At 49.5% G+C, this 18,126-nt stretch overlaps 1 protein-coding gene across 7 annotated transcripts in view; it reads right to left on the bottom strand.

Annotated features, from left to right (window-relative positions):
- Positions 1–4,728: 4,728 nt before the first annotated feature.
- The window catches only part of LRRC20 (leucine rich repeat containing 20), a 76,906-nt gene continuing 63,508 nt past the window's right edge, over positions 4,729–18,126 (bottom strand). For 6 of the 7 annotated variants that reach the window (XM_017548874.2, XM_017548877.2, XM_017548876.2 and 3 more), the window contains one exon: positions 4,732–7,299. In XM_017548874.2, the coding sequence (XP_017404363.1) occupies positions 7,145–7,299 (155 nt within the window). In that variant the 3' untranslated portion in view covers positions 4,732–7,144. Of the gene's footprint in view, positions 7,300–18,126 lie in introns of all 7 variants that reach the window. The other variant, XM_037745834.1, reaches the window with a different exon arrangement.

Below are 18,126 nucleotides of genomic sequence, written 5' to 3'. Positions count from 1 at the left end.
TGGAGCGCAGTGGCATTATCCCAGCTTACTGCAACCTCTGCCTCCCGGGTTCCAGCGATTCTCCTGCCTCAGCCTCCCAAGTACCTGGGATTATAGGCATTCACCACCATGCCTGGCTAATTTTTGTATTTTTAGTAGAGACAGGGTTTCACCATGTTGGCCAGGCTGGTCTCGAGCTCCTGACCTCAAGTGACCCACCCACCTCGGCTTCCCAAAGTGCTGGGATTACAGGCGTGAGCCACCGTGCCTGGCTGGCATTACAGTTCTAACACATTCCCAGGTGCTGTTGATGCTGATTGTCTGGGTAGCAAGGGCCTGGTCCACTAGGAATTCCCTTCTGAATCGTGGCAGGGGATTAAAATAAGATCACATGGACAGGGCAATGCCTTATCAACAGCAGCAGTCTCATCCTGGTGGGCTTTCAGGCACAGTGGCAGGCTAAGGGACAGCATTGGGGACTGTCTGTTCTCTCTCAGGTCATGTACAGACTCCTGGCCACTTCACTTAGGAAAAGCCTCAGCCACAATACCATGGACTGTGAGTGCCTGGAAACACCAAAGTGAGCAAGATTTCCTGCTGTTTTTCAGTCCTATGGAAGCAAACTCTGCTGGTGAGCACAGGTATTGAATATGGGACCTGAGCTTGGGCTGGTAGGTGGATATCAGATGGCAGTTCTTTTACAAGCTGAGGCCCCCAGGCATCAATGCACATCTGTCCATTCAGTCATTCAGTAAATACATGTGTGCCCACTGTGGACCAGGCATCACTCCAGCTGCTGAGGACACAGCAGAGACCAAGAAGGACTAAGATCCCTCCTTCATAGGAATTTTATTCTAGCGAGAGTAGACAGACAAGCAGCAATAGATACAAGTAAATTATAGAGTATATTAGAGAAGCACCATAGGTAAAGGAAAAGGTGAGCAGGTTAAGGGGTTAAAAGTGACAGAAGTGCAATGGGGCAGACAGCAGTAGGATGTTTAGGGTAGGCCTTGGTTTGTGTAGGCTTGAAGGAAATAAGGGAGTTGCCAAGAGAATATCTGGTGGGTGTGCGAGTGGCTGTGGGGAGCAAATGTGAAGGCCTCGAGATGTGTGAACATACGTGGGGTGTTGGAGGACCAGGTGGAAGCCAGGGTGTCTGGTACGAAAGAGACCACAGAAGTAACAGAGGGCAGATGACTCCACACTTGAAGACCATGGGAAGGCGTGGGATTTTATGCTGAAGGAAGTGGAGAGCCATGGCAGGGCTTGGACCAGATGAGACAGGATCTAGAAGGATCCTCTGGGTGCAGTGTGAAGGAGGAACAGGGACCCTTTAAGGTACAGAGGTATAGGTCCTGCTTCCAGAGTCCGATGTAATGGGGCTCATGTTGGCCTGATAATCTGTATTTCACAAAGCTCCCATGATTGGTTCTCTTGCAAATAGCCCAGAGATGCAGCACCAGCCCTTGCACAGTGACAGGTAGCCCATCCACAGTTTTCTGTGCAAATAGTGTCAGTTACTGAGACTGCAGTGTGAGTGTCACCCCCTGGAGTCATGCACTGAGGCAGTCCTGCAGAGTCCACCCTGGAAGGCACCCCAACTTAAGTGCTTCCCAGCTGCAGGAAGCTGGGTGCCCGGGGCTTCTGCTGGCATCAACTTGGGGTACACACATAGGGTAGCGCAGCTCCAGTTGGCTCTCAGCCAACACCTTGAGTGCCTCATCATCCCTGACAGAGCCTTTGAAGATTCCTGAACTATGAAGGGAGCAGGGACCTGCCAGTCTTCTCATCCTCTGTGGGGCTAAATCTCCCATTGGCCGGATGAGCTTCAGGTATGTGTGGCATGCAGCTCTGCACGGCCCTAAGAGAGGCGAGGTTCTTATCTGGGCATTAAAGGCTATGCCCACACAAGGGTGGGCATAAGCAGATGTGAGAGGAAACCGGGGTGTGAAATGGGCACCATGCTGATGCACTTACCTTTGTCACCCATTCTTAACCCTATGGCATTAGGGAAGGCAGTGTTAAGAAAAGTAGGGGCTCAAAGAGGCCTTTTCACTGGAATGGGATGGAAGAAGGACCATGTCAGCTGAAGAAAGTGATCAAACACTTCAGTCCAAGCTGGCCGCCTGAGAGGCCTGGGGCTCACAGCAAAGACCCTGGGCTCGCAGCAGCAAAGCAAATCAGTTTGAACCAACTCCAGCCCTGCTCCTTTCTAGGCATGTGCTAAGCCTGTTTCTTCATCCATAGAGTGGGCAGCAAGAAGGGTGATGTTAACAGTAAATGAGAAACACACAGGCCGGGCGCAGTGGCTCACGCCTGTAATCCCAACCATTTGGGAGGCTGAGGCGGGTGGATCACCTGAAGTCAGGAGTTCGAGACCACCCTGGCCAACATGGTGAAACCCTGTCTCTACTAAAAAAAAAATACAAAAATTAGTAATGCATGGTGGTGCACGCCTGTAGTCTCAGCTACTCAGGAGGCTGAGAGGAGAATCACTTCAACTCGGGGGGCAGAGGTTGCGGTGAGCCAAGGATGTGCCACTTCACTCCAGCCTGGGTGAGAGAGCAAGACTCCATGTCAAAAAAAAAAACCCAAAAACCAAAAAACCCAAAACAAAACCACATACCAGTACCTGCCTGGTGCTGATACACTAGGAGCTCCAGGGGTGCTCTTGCTTGGACAGCTGGGCTGTGTCCCTTTTCTTAGGCATGGATCCAGCCTGCCTGGCCTGGAGATACAGTCAGAGCACGGCCTGGCTGCTCATGGGCCAGAGAGGTTTTCCCGCCCAATTGCCTGAGTCACGCCCTTCTCCCAGGCCCGCCCTTCCTGGCTTTCACATCTGGCTCAGGGCTCTGCTGAAGCCTTCTGGGGTAGCTGCCAATTCTTGCCTTGCTCGGAACTGCTTCCTGCTTCCCAGGTCTGGCTTTCTGCAAAGGGACAGAGGCACCTCTCATGTGAGGAGCAGATCCAAGGCAGGGCTCTGGGGTACAATGCAGTGCTTGGGGGAGACTACCCTCAGAACCCTGTAGCCCCACACAGCTTCCCGTCTACATTATTTCACCGTCTTTTCCAGCTTAGCAGTATTAGTCCAGGAAACTGTTGCCCAGGAAGAAAAAGTTGTAAATAACTTCATTGTTTGTTCCAGGAGCTCTCCGAAGGAATCATTTACAGCAACATCAAACTGCTCACCTCTTAATCACAAGAGAGTTTACGCTCCAAGGCTCTTGGAACCCTTTACCTCAAAATCCCCCCTTGCTGTGTCAACTGATCCTAAACTACACCCTGATCTTCACCCAATCCTAATTGAGGCTTCCTTCCCTGCATTGAAAGTCCCACCTAAAACCAGACTGAAATCTCTCGTCACTTCCTGACTGCCTTCCCCAGTCTGACACCCTAGGAAAAAGGTGGAGAGGGAAGGATAGGATCAGATTTGCCTGATTAACAGGTGGATCTGCTGATGCTTTTGGTGAGGCATTCTTCAACAGGAAACTATGCAGGTGGGAGTCCTCTCTCTGACCACTGGCCTTTGGGGTGGCGAGGCCAGCGGCCTGAGTCCAGGCTAATCGACAGGGAACAGTTATAAGTGATCATAGGTCCTTCAGGAGCTGAGAAATAGTGACCATATGAGTTCTGGAAAGGCCCTTGGGGGTCTCCTGGTGTAGCCCCTTAGTTTTACAAACAGGAAACAGGGCCCGGAGAGGAAGAGATTTGTCCAAATCCCAAAGCTAGCTAGGATTGTTACAGGGATTAAATGAGTTAATATCTATAATGCACTAAGACACTGCCTGGTACCCACTAAGCTCTATGTATGTTTGTTAAATAAAAATAATGGATCAGCCAGGAGCAGTGGCTCATGCCTGTAATCTCAGCACTTTGGAAGGCCGAGGTGGGTGGATTACCTGAGGTCAGGAGTTCAAGACCAGCCCGGCCAACATGGTGAAACTCCGTTTTTACTAAAAATACAAAATTAGCCAGGCGTGGTGGTGGGCTCCTATAATCCCAGCTACTCAGGGGAGCACCTGGCCTAAAACTCAAGGCAAACTTAAGTTGGCCTCTCAGACTTAGAAAAAAGCAAATCCTGACTTTAACATTGAACCCAGGACAGCAGTTCTCTAGCGAGCATCGGAACCACACAGAGCACTTGTTAAGACAGAATGCTGGGCCCCACTCCCGATTTCAGATTCTGCACATCTGGGGTGGGGTCAAGAATGTTTTTTTTTTTTTGAAAAGATGGTGTTTCACCATGTTGGTCAGGCTGATCTTGAATTCCCGACCTCAGGTGATACGCCCGCCTTGGCCTCCAAAGTGTTTGGCTTACAGGTGTGAGCCACCATGCCCGGCCAAGAATTTGTATTTCTAACCAACTTCCTGGTGCTGCTGATGCTACTGGCCCAGAGACCCCTCTTTAAGAACCATGGTCTCAGCAGAACAAATGACTAAAGGAGTAATTTCTGGCACCAGTAAGGGAGAAATTTGGAGATAGCGGGTCTCTTCATCCTTTCCCAGATACGCAGTTTCCCCCTGACGTTTAGCCATCCTGCAGCAGAGCAGCTGGGGGGCACGCACCAATTCTGCTTGGCTGCACCTGTGCCCACCTGTGACTAATCCACGTTTCATCCCAGTCTAGCCTTCTCTACCTCATGCTTTCAACAAGAGGGCACCCCTCTTGCATGTGGGCTGCCCTCTTGCAAGGGCAGCCAGGCTATAGGAGGTCTGTACAGTGAGAATGAATTAAACACCAACCAGGCAGACGAAATCAATGCATTCTTTATTGCAGACTAAAGCTAAGGGGCTCACTCACTGTGAGCTCTGATTTGGGGGCTGCTGTGGCTGCCCACACTTTCCCCGAGAGGCAAGGGCAAACTCTCCAAGCAGAGGAGAAAACAACTTCCAGAAGCTGCCCCTTCAGAGGCCTGAGGTGAGGACCTGGGTCAGCAGACAGCTTGGCATGCAGGGGTTAACCAGAAAGGCCAGGTCCAAAGGGCCAGGCACACCTAACCCTCATCTCCTGGTGACTGCAGGTCACTCCCTTCTTCAGAAGTGCCACACAGACTCTGGAACAATCTAACAGGCCAAGGGTCTCTCAGGGCTGGTTAGGGAGGAGGCTGAGCACAGGCTCGGATCCCTGGAAGTGGCAAGGAGAGAACTGAGAGAACCTTTACCCTCTTGTTGGAGGACATCCCCAGCCTCGGTCCTTGCTTCTCAAACTCTGAAGTGCTTATAGGAATCAGCTGGGGGTCTTGCTAAAATGCAGGGTCTGAGTCGGGAGGTCTAGGGTGAGGCCTGGACTCTGCATTCCTAACAAGCTCCCAGGGGACACTGCCACTGCCGGTCCACAGACCACACTGTGAGTTGCAAGGCTCTGGTCATACACTGCCTTTGTGCACATCAGAGAAGCATGCCTCTTCTTCAACAGGGAGAAACCCTGTCCAGGTCACAAGGCAGGTGGGGCCAGCACAGCCTGAACAGGACTTCAGCCCCAACTTGCCTCCAACACCCACAGATGAACTCGGTAGCTCTGGAGATCCTGTCTTAACCTCCTCATCCTGAAAACCCTTTGCCCAGAGTTTGACCAACCAGGCCTTGTGATATGAGCAGAACGAAGTTTTTTGAGATACTGAGAGCTCAGTGATGGCCCAACAGTGGCCCAACCTGTCAGCTCCTTACCAAGAGACAGGAGACCTGGGCAGAGACAGGAGACCTGGGCAGGGACGGGAGAATTGGGAGCTTTCTGAGCAGGGATTACTGCTCTGAGCAGTGATCTGAGCTCTTAACATCTTAGCCCTAGGAGTGCTAAAGTGGCCACTCATCCACAGAATGCAGGATTTGGGTGGCCTGGCTTTGCCTCAAGCCCAGGGGCCTCAGGTGCCTCCAGAGATTCAAACAAAGGTGCAGATCAGGTGGAGTCTGGGGCCCTGAGTCAGCCTGCTCCACACATGAGAGAAATGGGAGGTAGATGCCTGAGGACCAAGCAGTCTTCAAGCCACAGGTGTTCTCAGGAAGAAAAAGCCCCAGGCCTTCTCCTGGTAGGGCACCAGCCATTCCCACTTGCCGGGTACTGTCCCAGTTTTAGCACTGAAAGTTCCACGTCCTGGGAAACCAGGAGAGCTGGTCACCCTGTTGCCTCATCATACCCTAAGATGCCAGGTTGAGTCCTTTAAAGGACTAGGTCATCAGGGGTTTGGGTGTTGGCCTGGGAACTGGCTGGCTACAAATTTGATGATTCACACCATGTTTTGCCCCCAGGGGCCCTGACAAGGCAGCCAGGCTGCTGCTGGATGGGACTGTGGTGAGGGTGGCCATCTGATCGCTTCAGACCAGAGCCACAGGTGCAAATGGCTCTGCCGTTCTCTGGGCCACCTCTCCCGCGGCTCAGGGGTGACACTACAGAGGGACGGAGAACTCAGGACTTCCCACCCCGCCGATTTGTTAGCTGTCAGGAAGGACAGAGCTGACGTGACTTGCTCCCCACTCCCAGCCTGCTGGTCCTCGGGCTCCTACATGAATGTTCTTGCCCTGCAGCAGTGCCAGGCCGGATTCCCGCCACAGCTCTCACAGGACTCCTAGCTGAGGCTCCTGCCAGTTCAGGGACCACAGGGGTGAAGGCCGGGCCCTGAAGAGGGCCGTATCCAGGTCAGTTCTCAGGAAGTAATAAATAGATGGGGGTTGTCTTCTCTTCTCAGGACAGCAACTGGCACTCAGCACTAAAAACAAGGCCTCAAACCCGCAGGGGTCCAGAAAATACCCAGCAATGCCCACCTGTGCCTGCTGATCTGGAGGTAACTTGGAGGCACATACTGCTTAAAAACCTCCAGGGAGCCCAAAGGAGGTAAAGGGTCCCTGCCTTTTTGTAGGGACCTTTTCCAAGGTCCCTTTTTTCAAGTGACAAGGCTCAGAGAAGGCAGGAGATCTGCCTGAGCTTGCATAGCAGCTGTAAGTGCCCAGAGTCCAGGCGGCAGGCCCCACCTTGCCTCTTCCCTTGGGCATTCCAGAGGCCGCTACTGTTGTAAGCTATCTATTCAGACCGGCTGCGCCCCACCCACCACTTGCTGGTCGGCCCACCCACCCCCAGCCTGCAAGCTTGGCCTCCCATGGGCCTCCCTCCCTTCCAGGGTGACAGGCCAGTGGCCTCTGTCCCTTGCTGGGTGGGCATGAGGAGGGTGGCCTAAGGTAGGGGGGTTCTTGCGCCTTCCGGAGACATAAGCATGTCAAACTTGATGAGCGGCGGGGCGATCACGCGCACCTCGGCATTGAGTGGGTTGAAGCGGAGGTTGATGCTGCGCAAGGCTGGCATGGCAGCCAGCTTCTCCACGGGCACATCTGTTGGGGACAGAATGGACAGGTTAGAGAGGTGACGGCCAACCAGACAGAAAAGGACAATGGGCCAAGGGGATTCTGAGCACCTGATGGTGAGGGGCAGCTCCCCAGGACCCACTGCACGTGGGCTCAGCTCCTGGTGCCCAGCCCTGTGCGAGGGGCCATCAGGCCTACCAGGATAAGACAACCACATGGATGAAAGCATCCTAAAATATAAGAATCAGCTGCTTCAAAAAGTCAAACGTAGGATTACCATATAACCCAGCAATTTTACTTATAGGTAGAACTGAAATAATTAAAAACTGGTATTCAAACAAACAATTTTACACAAATGTTCATTGCAGCATCATTTACAAGAGCCAAATGTCTGCCAATGGATGAATGGATAAACAAAATGGTATATACATATAATGGAATACTATGCAGCCATTTAAAGGAATGAAATTCTGATACAGGCTATGCCATGGATGAACCTTGAAAACATTGTGCTAAAGAAAGAAAGAAGGCACAAAAAGACACAGAACGTATGACTCCACTTATGTGAGGTACATAGAGCAGTTAAATTGTTAGAAACAGAAAGCAGAACAGAGGTTACTAGGGACAAGGAGAAAGGGAAGTAGGAAGTTATTGCTTAATAGCTACAGATTCTGTTGGGGTGATGAAAATATTTTAGAAATAGATAGTGGTGATGGTTGCACAACATGGTGAAAGTAATTAATGCCACTCGGTATGCTTAAAAATGGTTAAAGTCAGCTGGGCTATAGTCTCAGCTAGTCAGGAGGCTAAGGTGGGAGAATCACTTGAGCCCAGGAGTTCAAACCCAGGATGGGCAACATAGTGAGACCCCAGTCTCTATTTGTTTAAGAAAAAAAAGTTAAAATAGCAAATTTTATGTTATATATATTTATCACAATTTAAAAATAATGTAATATGCCAAAAACGACTGAATTGCATACTTTAAATGGGTGAATTGTATAGTATGTGAAGTATATCTCAATAAAGCTGTTAAAAAACAAAGACTATTGTGTGCATAAAGAATATTTTAGCCAAGAGAGAGGAAGCTGGATACAGTGGCCTATGGAAATTCTTCTTAACCATGGGAATGCCATTCTATATCATGTCATCTGCTCCATCATACCTCTAAAGAGTCCCCAGAGAAGCATACATGACTATCTTGGGTCTATCTAAGGGAGGTTAGTTACACTTTGAATTTATCAGGACTGTTGATAATGTGCCCTACCTCTATTATTGCTCCATAAGAGTATCTGAGAAGTTCCAGACTATATTGGATCATCACTTAGAGATGGAATGTTCTCTGGAATCAAAACAAACATATCTCCTGTCCCAGCTCTAGTTTCCAAAATTTAATGTGTAGAATATGGAAATCAAGTTTCAAGCTGTCATCCACCTAACTTACATAAAGATACTAGGATATTTTCCAACACTCATCAGAAATGCCACATTGTAACAAATATAAAGATCGTAGTGATCTACTAATTAATTCCAGGTCCAATATTCTCAGTTGTAACTGAAGACGCAGCACAGCGTAGTGTCACAGACATGAAACGTCAGACAGCCCTAAGCTGATGCCCCAGCTTTATCACCTAAAAAAGTTTATTACTTCCCTGTACCTTGTAATCTTGAAAATGGAAATAACTAATCTTTCCTCAAACAGAATAAAATTGGGGAGTGACTGCTTAAAGGGAATGGGGACTCCTTTAGGGTGACAGAAATATTTTGGAATTAGATAGAGGTGATGATTGCACAATACTGTGAATGTCCTAAATGCCAATGAACTGTACACTTTAAATGGTTAATTTAAATGGTTCATTTTATGTTATGGGAATTTCACCTCAATTTTTTTAAAGGACCAGAATAAGGCAGCAGCTATATTAACACCCCGTAACCTGTTCCTCCCACCTAACCTTTAGGATCACTCAGACAAGAATAGGACGCTGGACTCGATGCAAGCCCTCTATCTAGGCTGAGGCTCTGGCTGCATCTGATCTCCCCTGATCCAACTCTGTGAGCAGCCAGGTCCCATAAAACCTCCCACCCCAGCACAGGATGGGGCGAGACCTCACCCCACGGAGTCCCACACAACCGCAGGCCGACAGTGACGGCAAGAGCCAGCTCCTCTCCTCTCCTGGGCACCAACTATTGGCCAGAGTTGGGGGGTTTTTGTTTTTGTGGTTGTTTTGTTTTCAATTTTAGAACACACTGGTGAATATTATGCACATATTTTACTTGAGATCTGTGCTATAGATCTCAGGTCACTTCTTCATACATGTATTTTTAACTAAGCACCAGTAACAATCTTCTTTGTAATTTATTTTTAATTTTTAGTTGTGGTAAAATCAAATAAATTTACCATCCTAACCATTTTTAAGTGTACAGTTGAGTAGCATGAAGTACATTCACACTGTTGTACAACCAATCGTCAGAATACTATCTTGCAAAACTGAAACTCTATACCCATTTAAACAAGAACTCCCTATCCTCCCTCCTCCCAGCACCTGGCAACCACCACTCTACTTTCCGTCTTTATAAATTTGACTACTCTAGGCACCTCACATAAGTGGAATCATAGAGTATTTGTCTTTTTGTGATGGGCTTATGCCACTGGGCATAATGTCCTCAAGGCTCATCCACGTTATGGCATGTGGCATTGATAATGCAGGATTATTCAGCCTTGAAAAGGAAGAAACACCAGGCGCAGTGGTTCATGTCTATAATCTCAGCACTTTGGGAGGTCCAAGCGGGTGGATCACCTGAGGTCAGGAGTTCGAGACCAGCCTGGCCAACATGGTGAAACCCCGCCTCTATGAAATACAAAAAATTAGCCAGGTGTGGTGGCAGGTGCCTATAATCCCAGCTACTGGAGATGCTGAGGAAGAAGAGCTGCTTGAACCTGGGAGGTGGAGGTTGCAGTGTGCCAAGGTTGCGCCATTGTACTCCAGCCTGGGCAACAAGGAAACTCCATCTATAAATAAATAAAAAGGAAGAAACTTCAGACACATGCCATAATGTGAATGAACCTTGAGGTTCACCTGTCAATGGTCACCCGGGTTGCTTCCCTCGCTTGGCTATGATGAATAATGCTGCTATGAACGTGAGTCTGCCAAGATCTCTTCGAGGCCCTGCTTTCCATTGTTCTGGGTGTATCTGCAGATGTATGTGACCCTCACCCAGATAAAAACAGAAAACATTTCAAGAACCCCCCAATAGAGTTTCTTTGTGCCCCTTTCCAGTTTATACCCCCCTGATCTTCCTCATCATTAATTCAGTCTATTCCTGACCTTCATATAAATGGAGCTACATAGCATGGGCCGCGCTTTAAATGTTTTTAGGACTTTTGTTTGAGAAAGTCTTAAACTTTTTTTACTCAGGAAAGTTGAATATTATTGTCTTGTCTCTTCCCCCCTCCCTTTTTCATTTGGAAATAATTTCAAGTGTATAAAATGTTGCAAAAATAAAAATAAAAACAGTAGCAAAAATACCAGATGCCCTTTAGCTAGATTCACCAATTGTTATCATTTTATCCTATTTGCTCTATCATTTGTGCATGCATTTTCTGTTTCTCTCTCTCTCTCCACACACACACACACACACACACACACACACACACACACTTTACTCCTGAATCATTTGAGTGTACCATACATACATTATGGCCCTCAGTGTGTATTTCCTAGGAACTGGGATACTTTCTTACTTATATAACCACAGTGCAGTTATGGGTTCCGGGTGTTGACATTGATAGAACGTGTATCTAACCCAGGGCCCACAGTTCAGTGTGGTCAGGTGTCCTAACATCCTGTTTAGGACTTCCCCCCTCTGGTACCAGAACCAGTCTGGAATCAAGGATTGCATTTACTTCTTTTTTTTTTTTTTTTTTTTTTTTTTTTTTTTTTTTGAGACGGAATTTCGCTTTTGTTACCCAGGCTGGAGTGCAATGGTGCGATCTCGGCTCACCGCAACCTCCGTCTCCTGGGTTCAGGCAATTCCCCTGCCTCAGCCTCCTGAGTAGCTGGGATTACAGGCATGCGCCACCATGCCCAGCTAATTTTTTGTATTTTTAGTAGAGACAGGGTTTCACCGTGTTGACCAGGATGGTCTCGATCTCTTGACCTCGTGATCCACCCGCCTCGGCCTCCCAAAGTGCTGGGATTACAGGCTTGAGCCACCGCGCCCGGCCTGCATTTACTTCTAACTCTGGGCTCCTTTGTCTTTTATGACGTTGACATTGGAGGAGTAGTGCACTACCCCATCCCTTTTTAAAAGTTCCTCATTTTGTGTTTGTCTGGTGTTTCCTCATGATTTGACCGAGATTTCGCACAGGCAAATGTCCTTCCTGGGGCATCATCAGAGGCACGCCAAGATCATCTTTATTGTTACTTTTGATCACTTGATCAATGTGTTACTTGCTTTCTCTACTCTATAATTACTGTTGTGTTTTTTTCTCCCTTGCAACTAACAAGAAGTCTGTGGGGACACATCTTAAGTGCGTCCAAATATCCTAAATGTTGGTTCTCACCAACATGTAGCATTCACCACCTTTAGATTTAGCATCCACTAAAGATTCCCACCTGACCTGATCTTTATGATGGCTGCAAAATGATTTTCCAGTGTCACCAGTCCTCAGCATTCTATTTCTCTTCCATTTATCTATTATCAATATAGACTCCTATGTTTCTAGGGATTTACAGTTCATTCTTGTACTTCATTATTCTGTGTTGCAGGAGGCAGCAATGGAGGAAGGACTTAGAGTGTGCCTACATAAACTGGTTATAAGTAAGGTATTAAAAAAATCAGGAACAATAAACTGCAGAAGGCCACAGAGGCCTCTGGGGAGGAAGGCCTCTCTATGCCAGCATGTTCCCAGGAACAGAGTGACCTAAGCTCTGATGTTCTAAACATAGTGCCCAAGGACACAACACTCCCTTGAAGCACTGGAATCTAACCAGGCATTGGCTCCTTGCTAAGCCCACTCCCATCAGCGGCACTGTCTATTGATAAACATATGCTTTTAGCTCATGAGAAACTCACATAAACCACCACTACTATCAATTTTATGTTTGATGAACAGCCTCCCCTTCACCAATTCACCCTACTACCTGCACTACAGATAAAAGTGGTTGTGTTCAATAAATATTGTGGAAACCAGAGCCTGGGGCCTTCACTGCCTCCATTACAAGTGATGGTCCCCTGGTCTCACTTTCATTCTTAATCTGTCTTTTTCTCATTCCTTTGTCGCCACCAAACTCAGGGTATCCATGGGTGGGGTGGGGGGGCTGGCTCCTTACAATTCTGATGCTCAGGTTGTCTAGATTTGACCAGTGGGAGCCCGTTTTGACATGGCTCCAGCACTTTTTGGATGCACTGCCTGACTTTCTAGGAAGACACATCTTGAGCCTTCCCTGTTCCCAGCCCTGGAATCAGCCACTTCTCCAAGAAGTCCTGGTTCTTTTCAATGGGGAAGGGTATCAGTGCCCAATAGTACCAGTGTGACTGACTAAGCCATGGTTTACAATCCATCCCCGAGGCCTGTGTACATCAAATCCATCTGCTTGTGACTGCTGCCTACTATACCATGCTGTGTGCCCACCACACTCTACCTCTCTACTGTGCCAGCGATGATACCCAAGTGGCCTCTATCTGTCCTTAGGAGCCAATGTGGGAAAGTTTTTGGGTGTATGCCCAGGAGCAGGACTCATTGCTCTGTCAAAGGATACATGTATACACCTCCACTAACTGCTCTCTAATTCCTGTTGAGTCTTCCTGGGAGCTTCCTATCCTTCCTCTGACAAAAGCTTTCAAAGAGGCTGCTTGGACCTGCCCCGAGGCCCGGCCCACCTTCAGGCTGACAGACACAGAGCCCTGACCTTCAGCAAGGTTTCTGCAGTCTCCACCTTTGCCATGCCTTGAGCCCTGCAGTGGGGAATGGGTTTCACAACACCGGAAGGAGGGAGGACAGCTCTGTTCCCTATGCTCCGGAAAGAGCCCACACAACAGCATCCCCCGAAGACAGATACTTTCCTCTCCTCTGGGCTTGGCAACTGGAATGTGGCTCCACGCCAGCTCTCCTGGGGAGAAGGGGATGGGAGGCCACTGGTTTGGGACAGCCCCTCATATGTGCAGACGCACATTTGACTTTATAAAGCACCTCCATGTTTGATCCTCCCCATGGTCATGAGGGTAGAAGCAGTACAGGTGCTCCTCTGCCCACTTTACAGAGGAGGAAACTGAGGCTCGGAAAAGACTGATGCTGAAGGGCACAGAACTGGCAAGAAGCTGAGCTGGGGCCCAAATTTGCTGTTGCCTGGTGTCCCAGTGTCCAATGTCCAATGTCCATGCCCGACATGGTGGGCATGAGAAGGAAGAAAGCAACTCAAAGGCTTTACACCAGAATTGGCAGAGGGTTTAGCACCCATGGGAGCTCCCAGGGGCCTCTTCTCCCCAAAGCTGTCTGCCAGGCTAAAAGTGGGAGTTTGCAGGGATGTGAGCCTCTGGAATCTCTGTGCTGCGCCACGTTTGTCGTTCATGATAGTTTTTTAGGTAACGCATGTTGAGTGCTTACTGACTGAAGTTCTTCAGTTTGTTTAATCCTCACAAGAGCTGCATGAGCTGAGTACTATCATTATCTCCATCTTATAGATGAGGAAGATAAAATGTGAAGTTAAGTCCTTGCCCAAGAATAGATACCCAGCCAGGAAGTGCTGGGGCCAGGCTCTGAAGCCAGGCCAGCTGCCCCAGCGCCCATGCTCTTCATTCCACCTCTCATGTGGCCTTCCCACCTTGCATCTCCACCACCCCCAGCTATGAGAGCCCTTCAAGGAGCCCTTTTAGATAAGAGAGAGGGAAAACAGTCTTCTTGCAGGGATCTCCGGGACCCAGCAGCAGTGTCCGGCTTTATCTGACCAGGACGCTTACCACTCCCTGGACTACCCAGCCAGTCCCTCCACAGCCAGGGACCTTACTCCCAGCAGAAGCCAGAGGGCACAAGACAGGAGTCACGGAATCTCTGGGCCCCATAAGGTCCCCATGGCAGGCATTTCCCTGCTGACCTGTCCTGAGAGACAGGGTTTCCTGGAGATGATCTCAAATTGGTTTTGGAATCTTCCAGGCCTCCTTGTTCTGCTGTGGGTCACAGCAAAGAACAAACCTATCTCTTCTTGTCCATGACACTTCTGAAGCCTGGAGCTTAGAAAATACCACCACCTTCTTTAGGTCAAGGCCCCCAGATCCTTCGCTTCATGTGATAGTTAGGAGGGGGTGGGTGGTGGTTTTAAGATGAACAAGCTCTGGAGTCAGAAGGATACACCTGGTTTTGCAGTGATTGTGGTGCCTCAGACAGGATCCCTGCACCTAAGCTTTCCCACCTGTAAAATGGGGTCACACTGCCCACCTTGAAGGGAAGCCTCATAAGTTGACAAGACGCCTGCACACTGTACACCAGCACAGTGCTCCAGCAACATGCGTCCAGCTAGTACAGGTCCCCTGCTCCCTGCCACTGCTCTGGGGCCTGCATCTGCTGAGCAGCAGCCCAGATCCCTGGGGACAAGCCCACAGAGCTTGGCCAGCAGAGCGTCAGCCTGAGTTCTCCCCTGAGATAACCCGGATGTCAGCTCACATAGAAAGGAACAAGGACTGAGCCTCAGATTTCTCCTGTGGCTCCCGGAGCCCCTCACAGAAGGCCAAAGCCCCAGATTGGCCTCCGCTGAGAGCACCAACTAGAAAGTTCATGGACACATTTATACTCACAGGCCATTGACAAGAAGCTGTACAGATCATGGTAGAGAGACCATGGGAGGCAGGAGGGTCCTCAAAGTTGTGAAAACCCAGGCTCGGTGGGAGGAAGTAATTTTGCCTGGGGTCACCCAGCCAGTGGGTGGCAGGGCTGACACAGAGACAGAGAAGACTCTTGACCACAGAGGAGCGCTATGCAGGAATCACCAGGCCCTGTAAACAGGCAGACAGATTCCCTAACAGGAGGAGCTCACCCACCCTTAGACTCTGGGGTGACCTGCCCTCTCAGTTCCATGAAGACAGGCTCTGCGTATGAGACCAGGGACCCAGTCTATGGCATTGAATGCTGGGGGACAAAGGAAATGCTTAATCTAGAAGCTGTATCCCCAACAAGAAGACTGGCTATAAGGCAGCCGGGGGTGGGAGGCTGGTCACCACCTGCCTCGAGCAGGAACCACGTGACAGTTTGAGAGCCAGCAAGGAGGGGTGGGAGAGGCTGGGAGTCCACGGCAAATGGAGGCTTGGGCAGGAAAAGACGCAGAGATAGGCTGTTTTTAGAAGGCAGGGTTATGAGCAGACGTGACTCCTGGGAAAAGAGGAAAGCAAGAACAGGCAATAGGAGTGGCCACTCACCTCCTTCGCCTTCTCTGGAGCTCATGTGGGTGCAAATGTCACACCACACAGCTGCCAGCAGCCTGGCCTCCCTCCTCCCGGCCCCTTGCAAGGTGTGGGAGCTAAAGGAAGGTGCTGCCTATGGTAGTTCTTGAATCTCTTTTTTCAAGCAGGGCCCTCATTTTCCCTGTTAATAATTAATAATGGCTGGGAAGAAAAGGGCTAACTCCTTGGACTCTTGCACATCGTCACATTCAGCATCTCTGTTGCAGCCATTCCCCAGCGGCACAGACAGCAGGTGGGCAGGGGTACAGATGCTTTCCCCTCTGCCCCTGATCACCCAGAATAAGAAAGATCCCTTGCACTTGGCTTTTATTTCATGGGCCATCAACCTCCATTAGACACAGAAGGAAATCAAGGCGCAAGGCGGTATAGACATTACCTTTGTCTAAATGGGCCCGGCAAAGGGGGCTGCTTCTGGGAACTGATGTTTGAGGCCCACGTTAGACGGTTCCTCACAATGATCCACATCCCAGGTAAGGAAACTTGAGTCTCAGTTTCTTCATGCCCAAGGTCGCCAAGCCAGTAAGTGGTGGGGGCAGGACAGTTCCCGATCCCAAAGTCCATATGCTTCAGCCCACAATGCAGAGGGGCAAGGCCAAGGCCAGAACCTGGTCTCGGCCCTTGCACTGGCCCCTGGCCCCCAGAAGATAACAATGACAGGCAAGTTTTGCTGAGTGATTCAGTAAAGGCTGGACTGTGGGTGAGAGATCACAACCTCAGTTGTCCAGATATCCCCACTTCAGAAATGGGGGCTCAGAGCTGCTGTCATCCCTTCTCCCCATCTACTACTAAGGACCCCTGGTCCTGCCCCAGTTTCTCCAGAGGAGGTTGAACAGAAGCTGGCTAAGAACCCTCCCAACTCTGAACCCTGTCTCCTCTGTTCCTCAGCTGGGAAGACCAGTGGCCTACACAGCAGCCCACACAGTAGCTCCTGAGGGCAGGAGGGGGGTCCCCCTGTCGTGCTGCTGCCACAGGCTTACTGGGCATGGCAGGAAGACCCGCTGCAGCCCTGCCTGGAGCACATCTCCATGACTCCAGGCCTAGTGGGAGTGGCACTGCCGGGGTCTCAGCTTGTTCCTTCCACGTTTGCCACAGAGCTGGCCTCTCCAGGGTCTGTGGCATTCTCTGAATTCTGCAGCATTCACCCTGCTGAAGGCCAGTCATAGCTTTCACAGGCACAGAGCAGGGATTAGGTAAAGCTCTCTCCCCCTAATTTAACTGCAAAAGTCATTTGAGCAGCTTAGAGGAAGGAGCGATGGGGCCATGAAACACGCCAAAGCTAGTGGAACCAACGTACCAGAGCAGTCAAGCTAGCAAGTGACAAGCCCAGGAAGGCAACTGGGAATTTCCGGGAAAAGCTGAAAGATCATTTATGCCCACAGCATCCTAGCAAGAGAGGCAGATAGCTGGAGGCTGCAGAGGAGAATATGAAATGATCTGCATTTTGTAGATGGGGAAACTGAGGCTTGGAGAGGTTAAGTAAATGTCCTGAGGCTAAACAGCACGTCGGCAGCACAGTGGTCTCTGGACTCTGCTGCACCTGGAGAGAAAAGGGACCTCGGCTTTGCCTGAGTAGCATAGGCCATGCTCTCATCACCACTCACTGCGTCCTGCTGCTCCCCAAATGCCAGCTCAAAGGCTGCTTCCTTTGCCACTCCCCTTCATTCCCCTCCAAACTCTGCGAACACTTTCTTTCTACCACACTCGTATCATGCACCATGCTCCACATCCTGTGAATATATCTGTTCACTCCTGTAAATGTGCCACCAAGCACAGTGCCCACAGGGTGCTCCATATCTGTTGGATGAATGAATATCTAACCTTTTGAACTAGACCATGAGTCCCTTCAGGCTGAGACCCCCCTGAGCTGGGCACACAACAGATCCACCATCAATGCTGCTTCATCAACTCAGTGACCACAGCTACACTCAAGAGTTGGAGCCCATTCCCCGGCCTCACACATTCTGTGCACATTTGCCAGTCAGGGCCAGGCCTCTGCAGATAAAGACCATGATAAGATACTTATCCTAATCTTCCCTTTTGGCACTAGTAATCTAATTTAGAAAATGCAAAGATATTGATGAGCCAAAGTAAACTCATCACGTCCCATCAATCTAGAATGAATCACTGTTAATGTCTTGGATATGGCCTTCCCCACTGTTTAATGTTTTAGTGTTTGTATATATATACACTCACACCCATATATGTCTCCAAATGGCCTCCCGGATAGCATGTCATGACATGCCGTTCTTCATGACACATTGTAAATATCTTTTCGGCTTACAAATTGGTGACTTTCTATGGCTGCATCGCAGTCCATGGGATGGATGTACCACTTTGGCTCCTGTTCCTGCTGTTGGACATTCAGGTTGTTTTTAATGTTCCACTTTCTTTTTTTTTTCTTTT

The sequence above is a fragment of the Cebus imitator genome, unplaced genomic scaffold, assembly GCF_001604975.1.
Source record: "Cebus imitator isolate Cc_AM_T3 unplaced genomic scaffold, Cebus_imitator-1.0 Scaffold215, whole genome shotgun sequence".
In the NCBI taxonomy this organism is placed as follows: domain Eukaryota; kingdom Metazoa; phylum Chordata; class Mammalia; order Primates; family Cebidae; genus Cebus; species Cebus imitator.
Note: the sequence above shows the minus strand (reverse complement) of the source record. Positions and strands in the feature narration are given on the sequence as shown.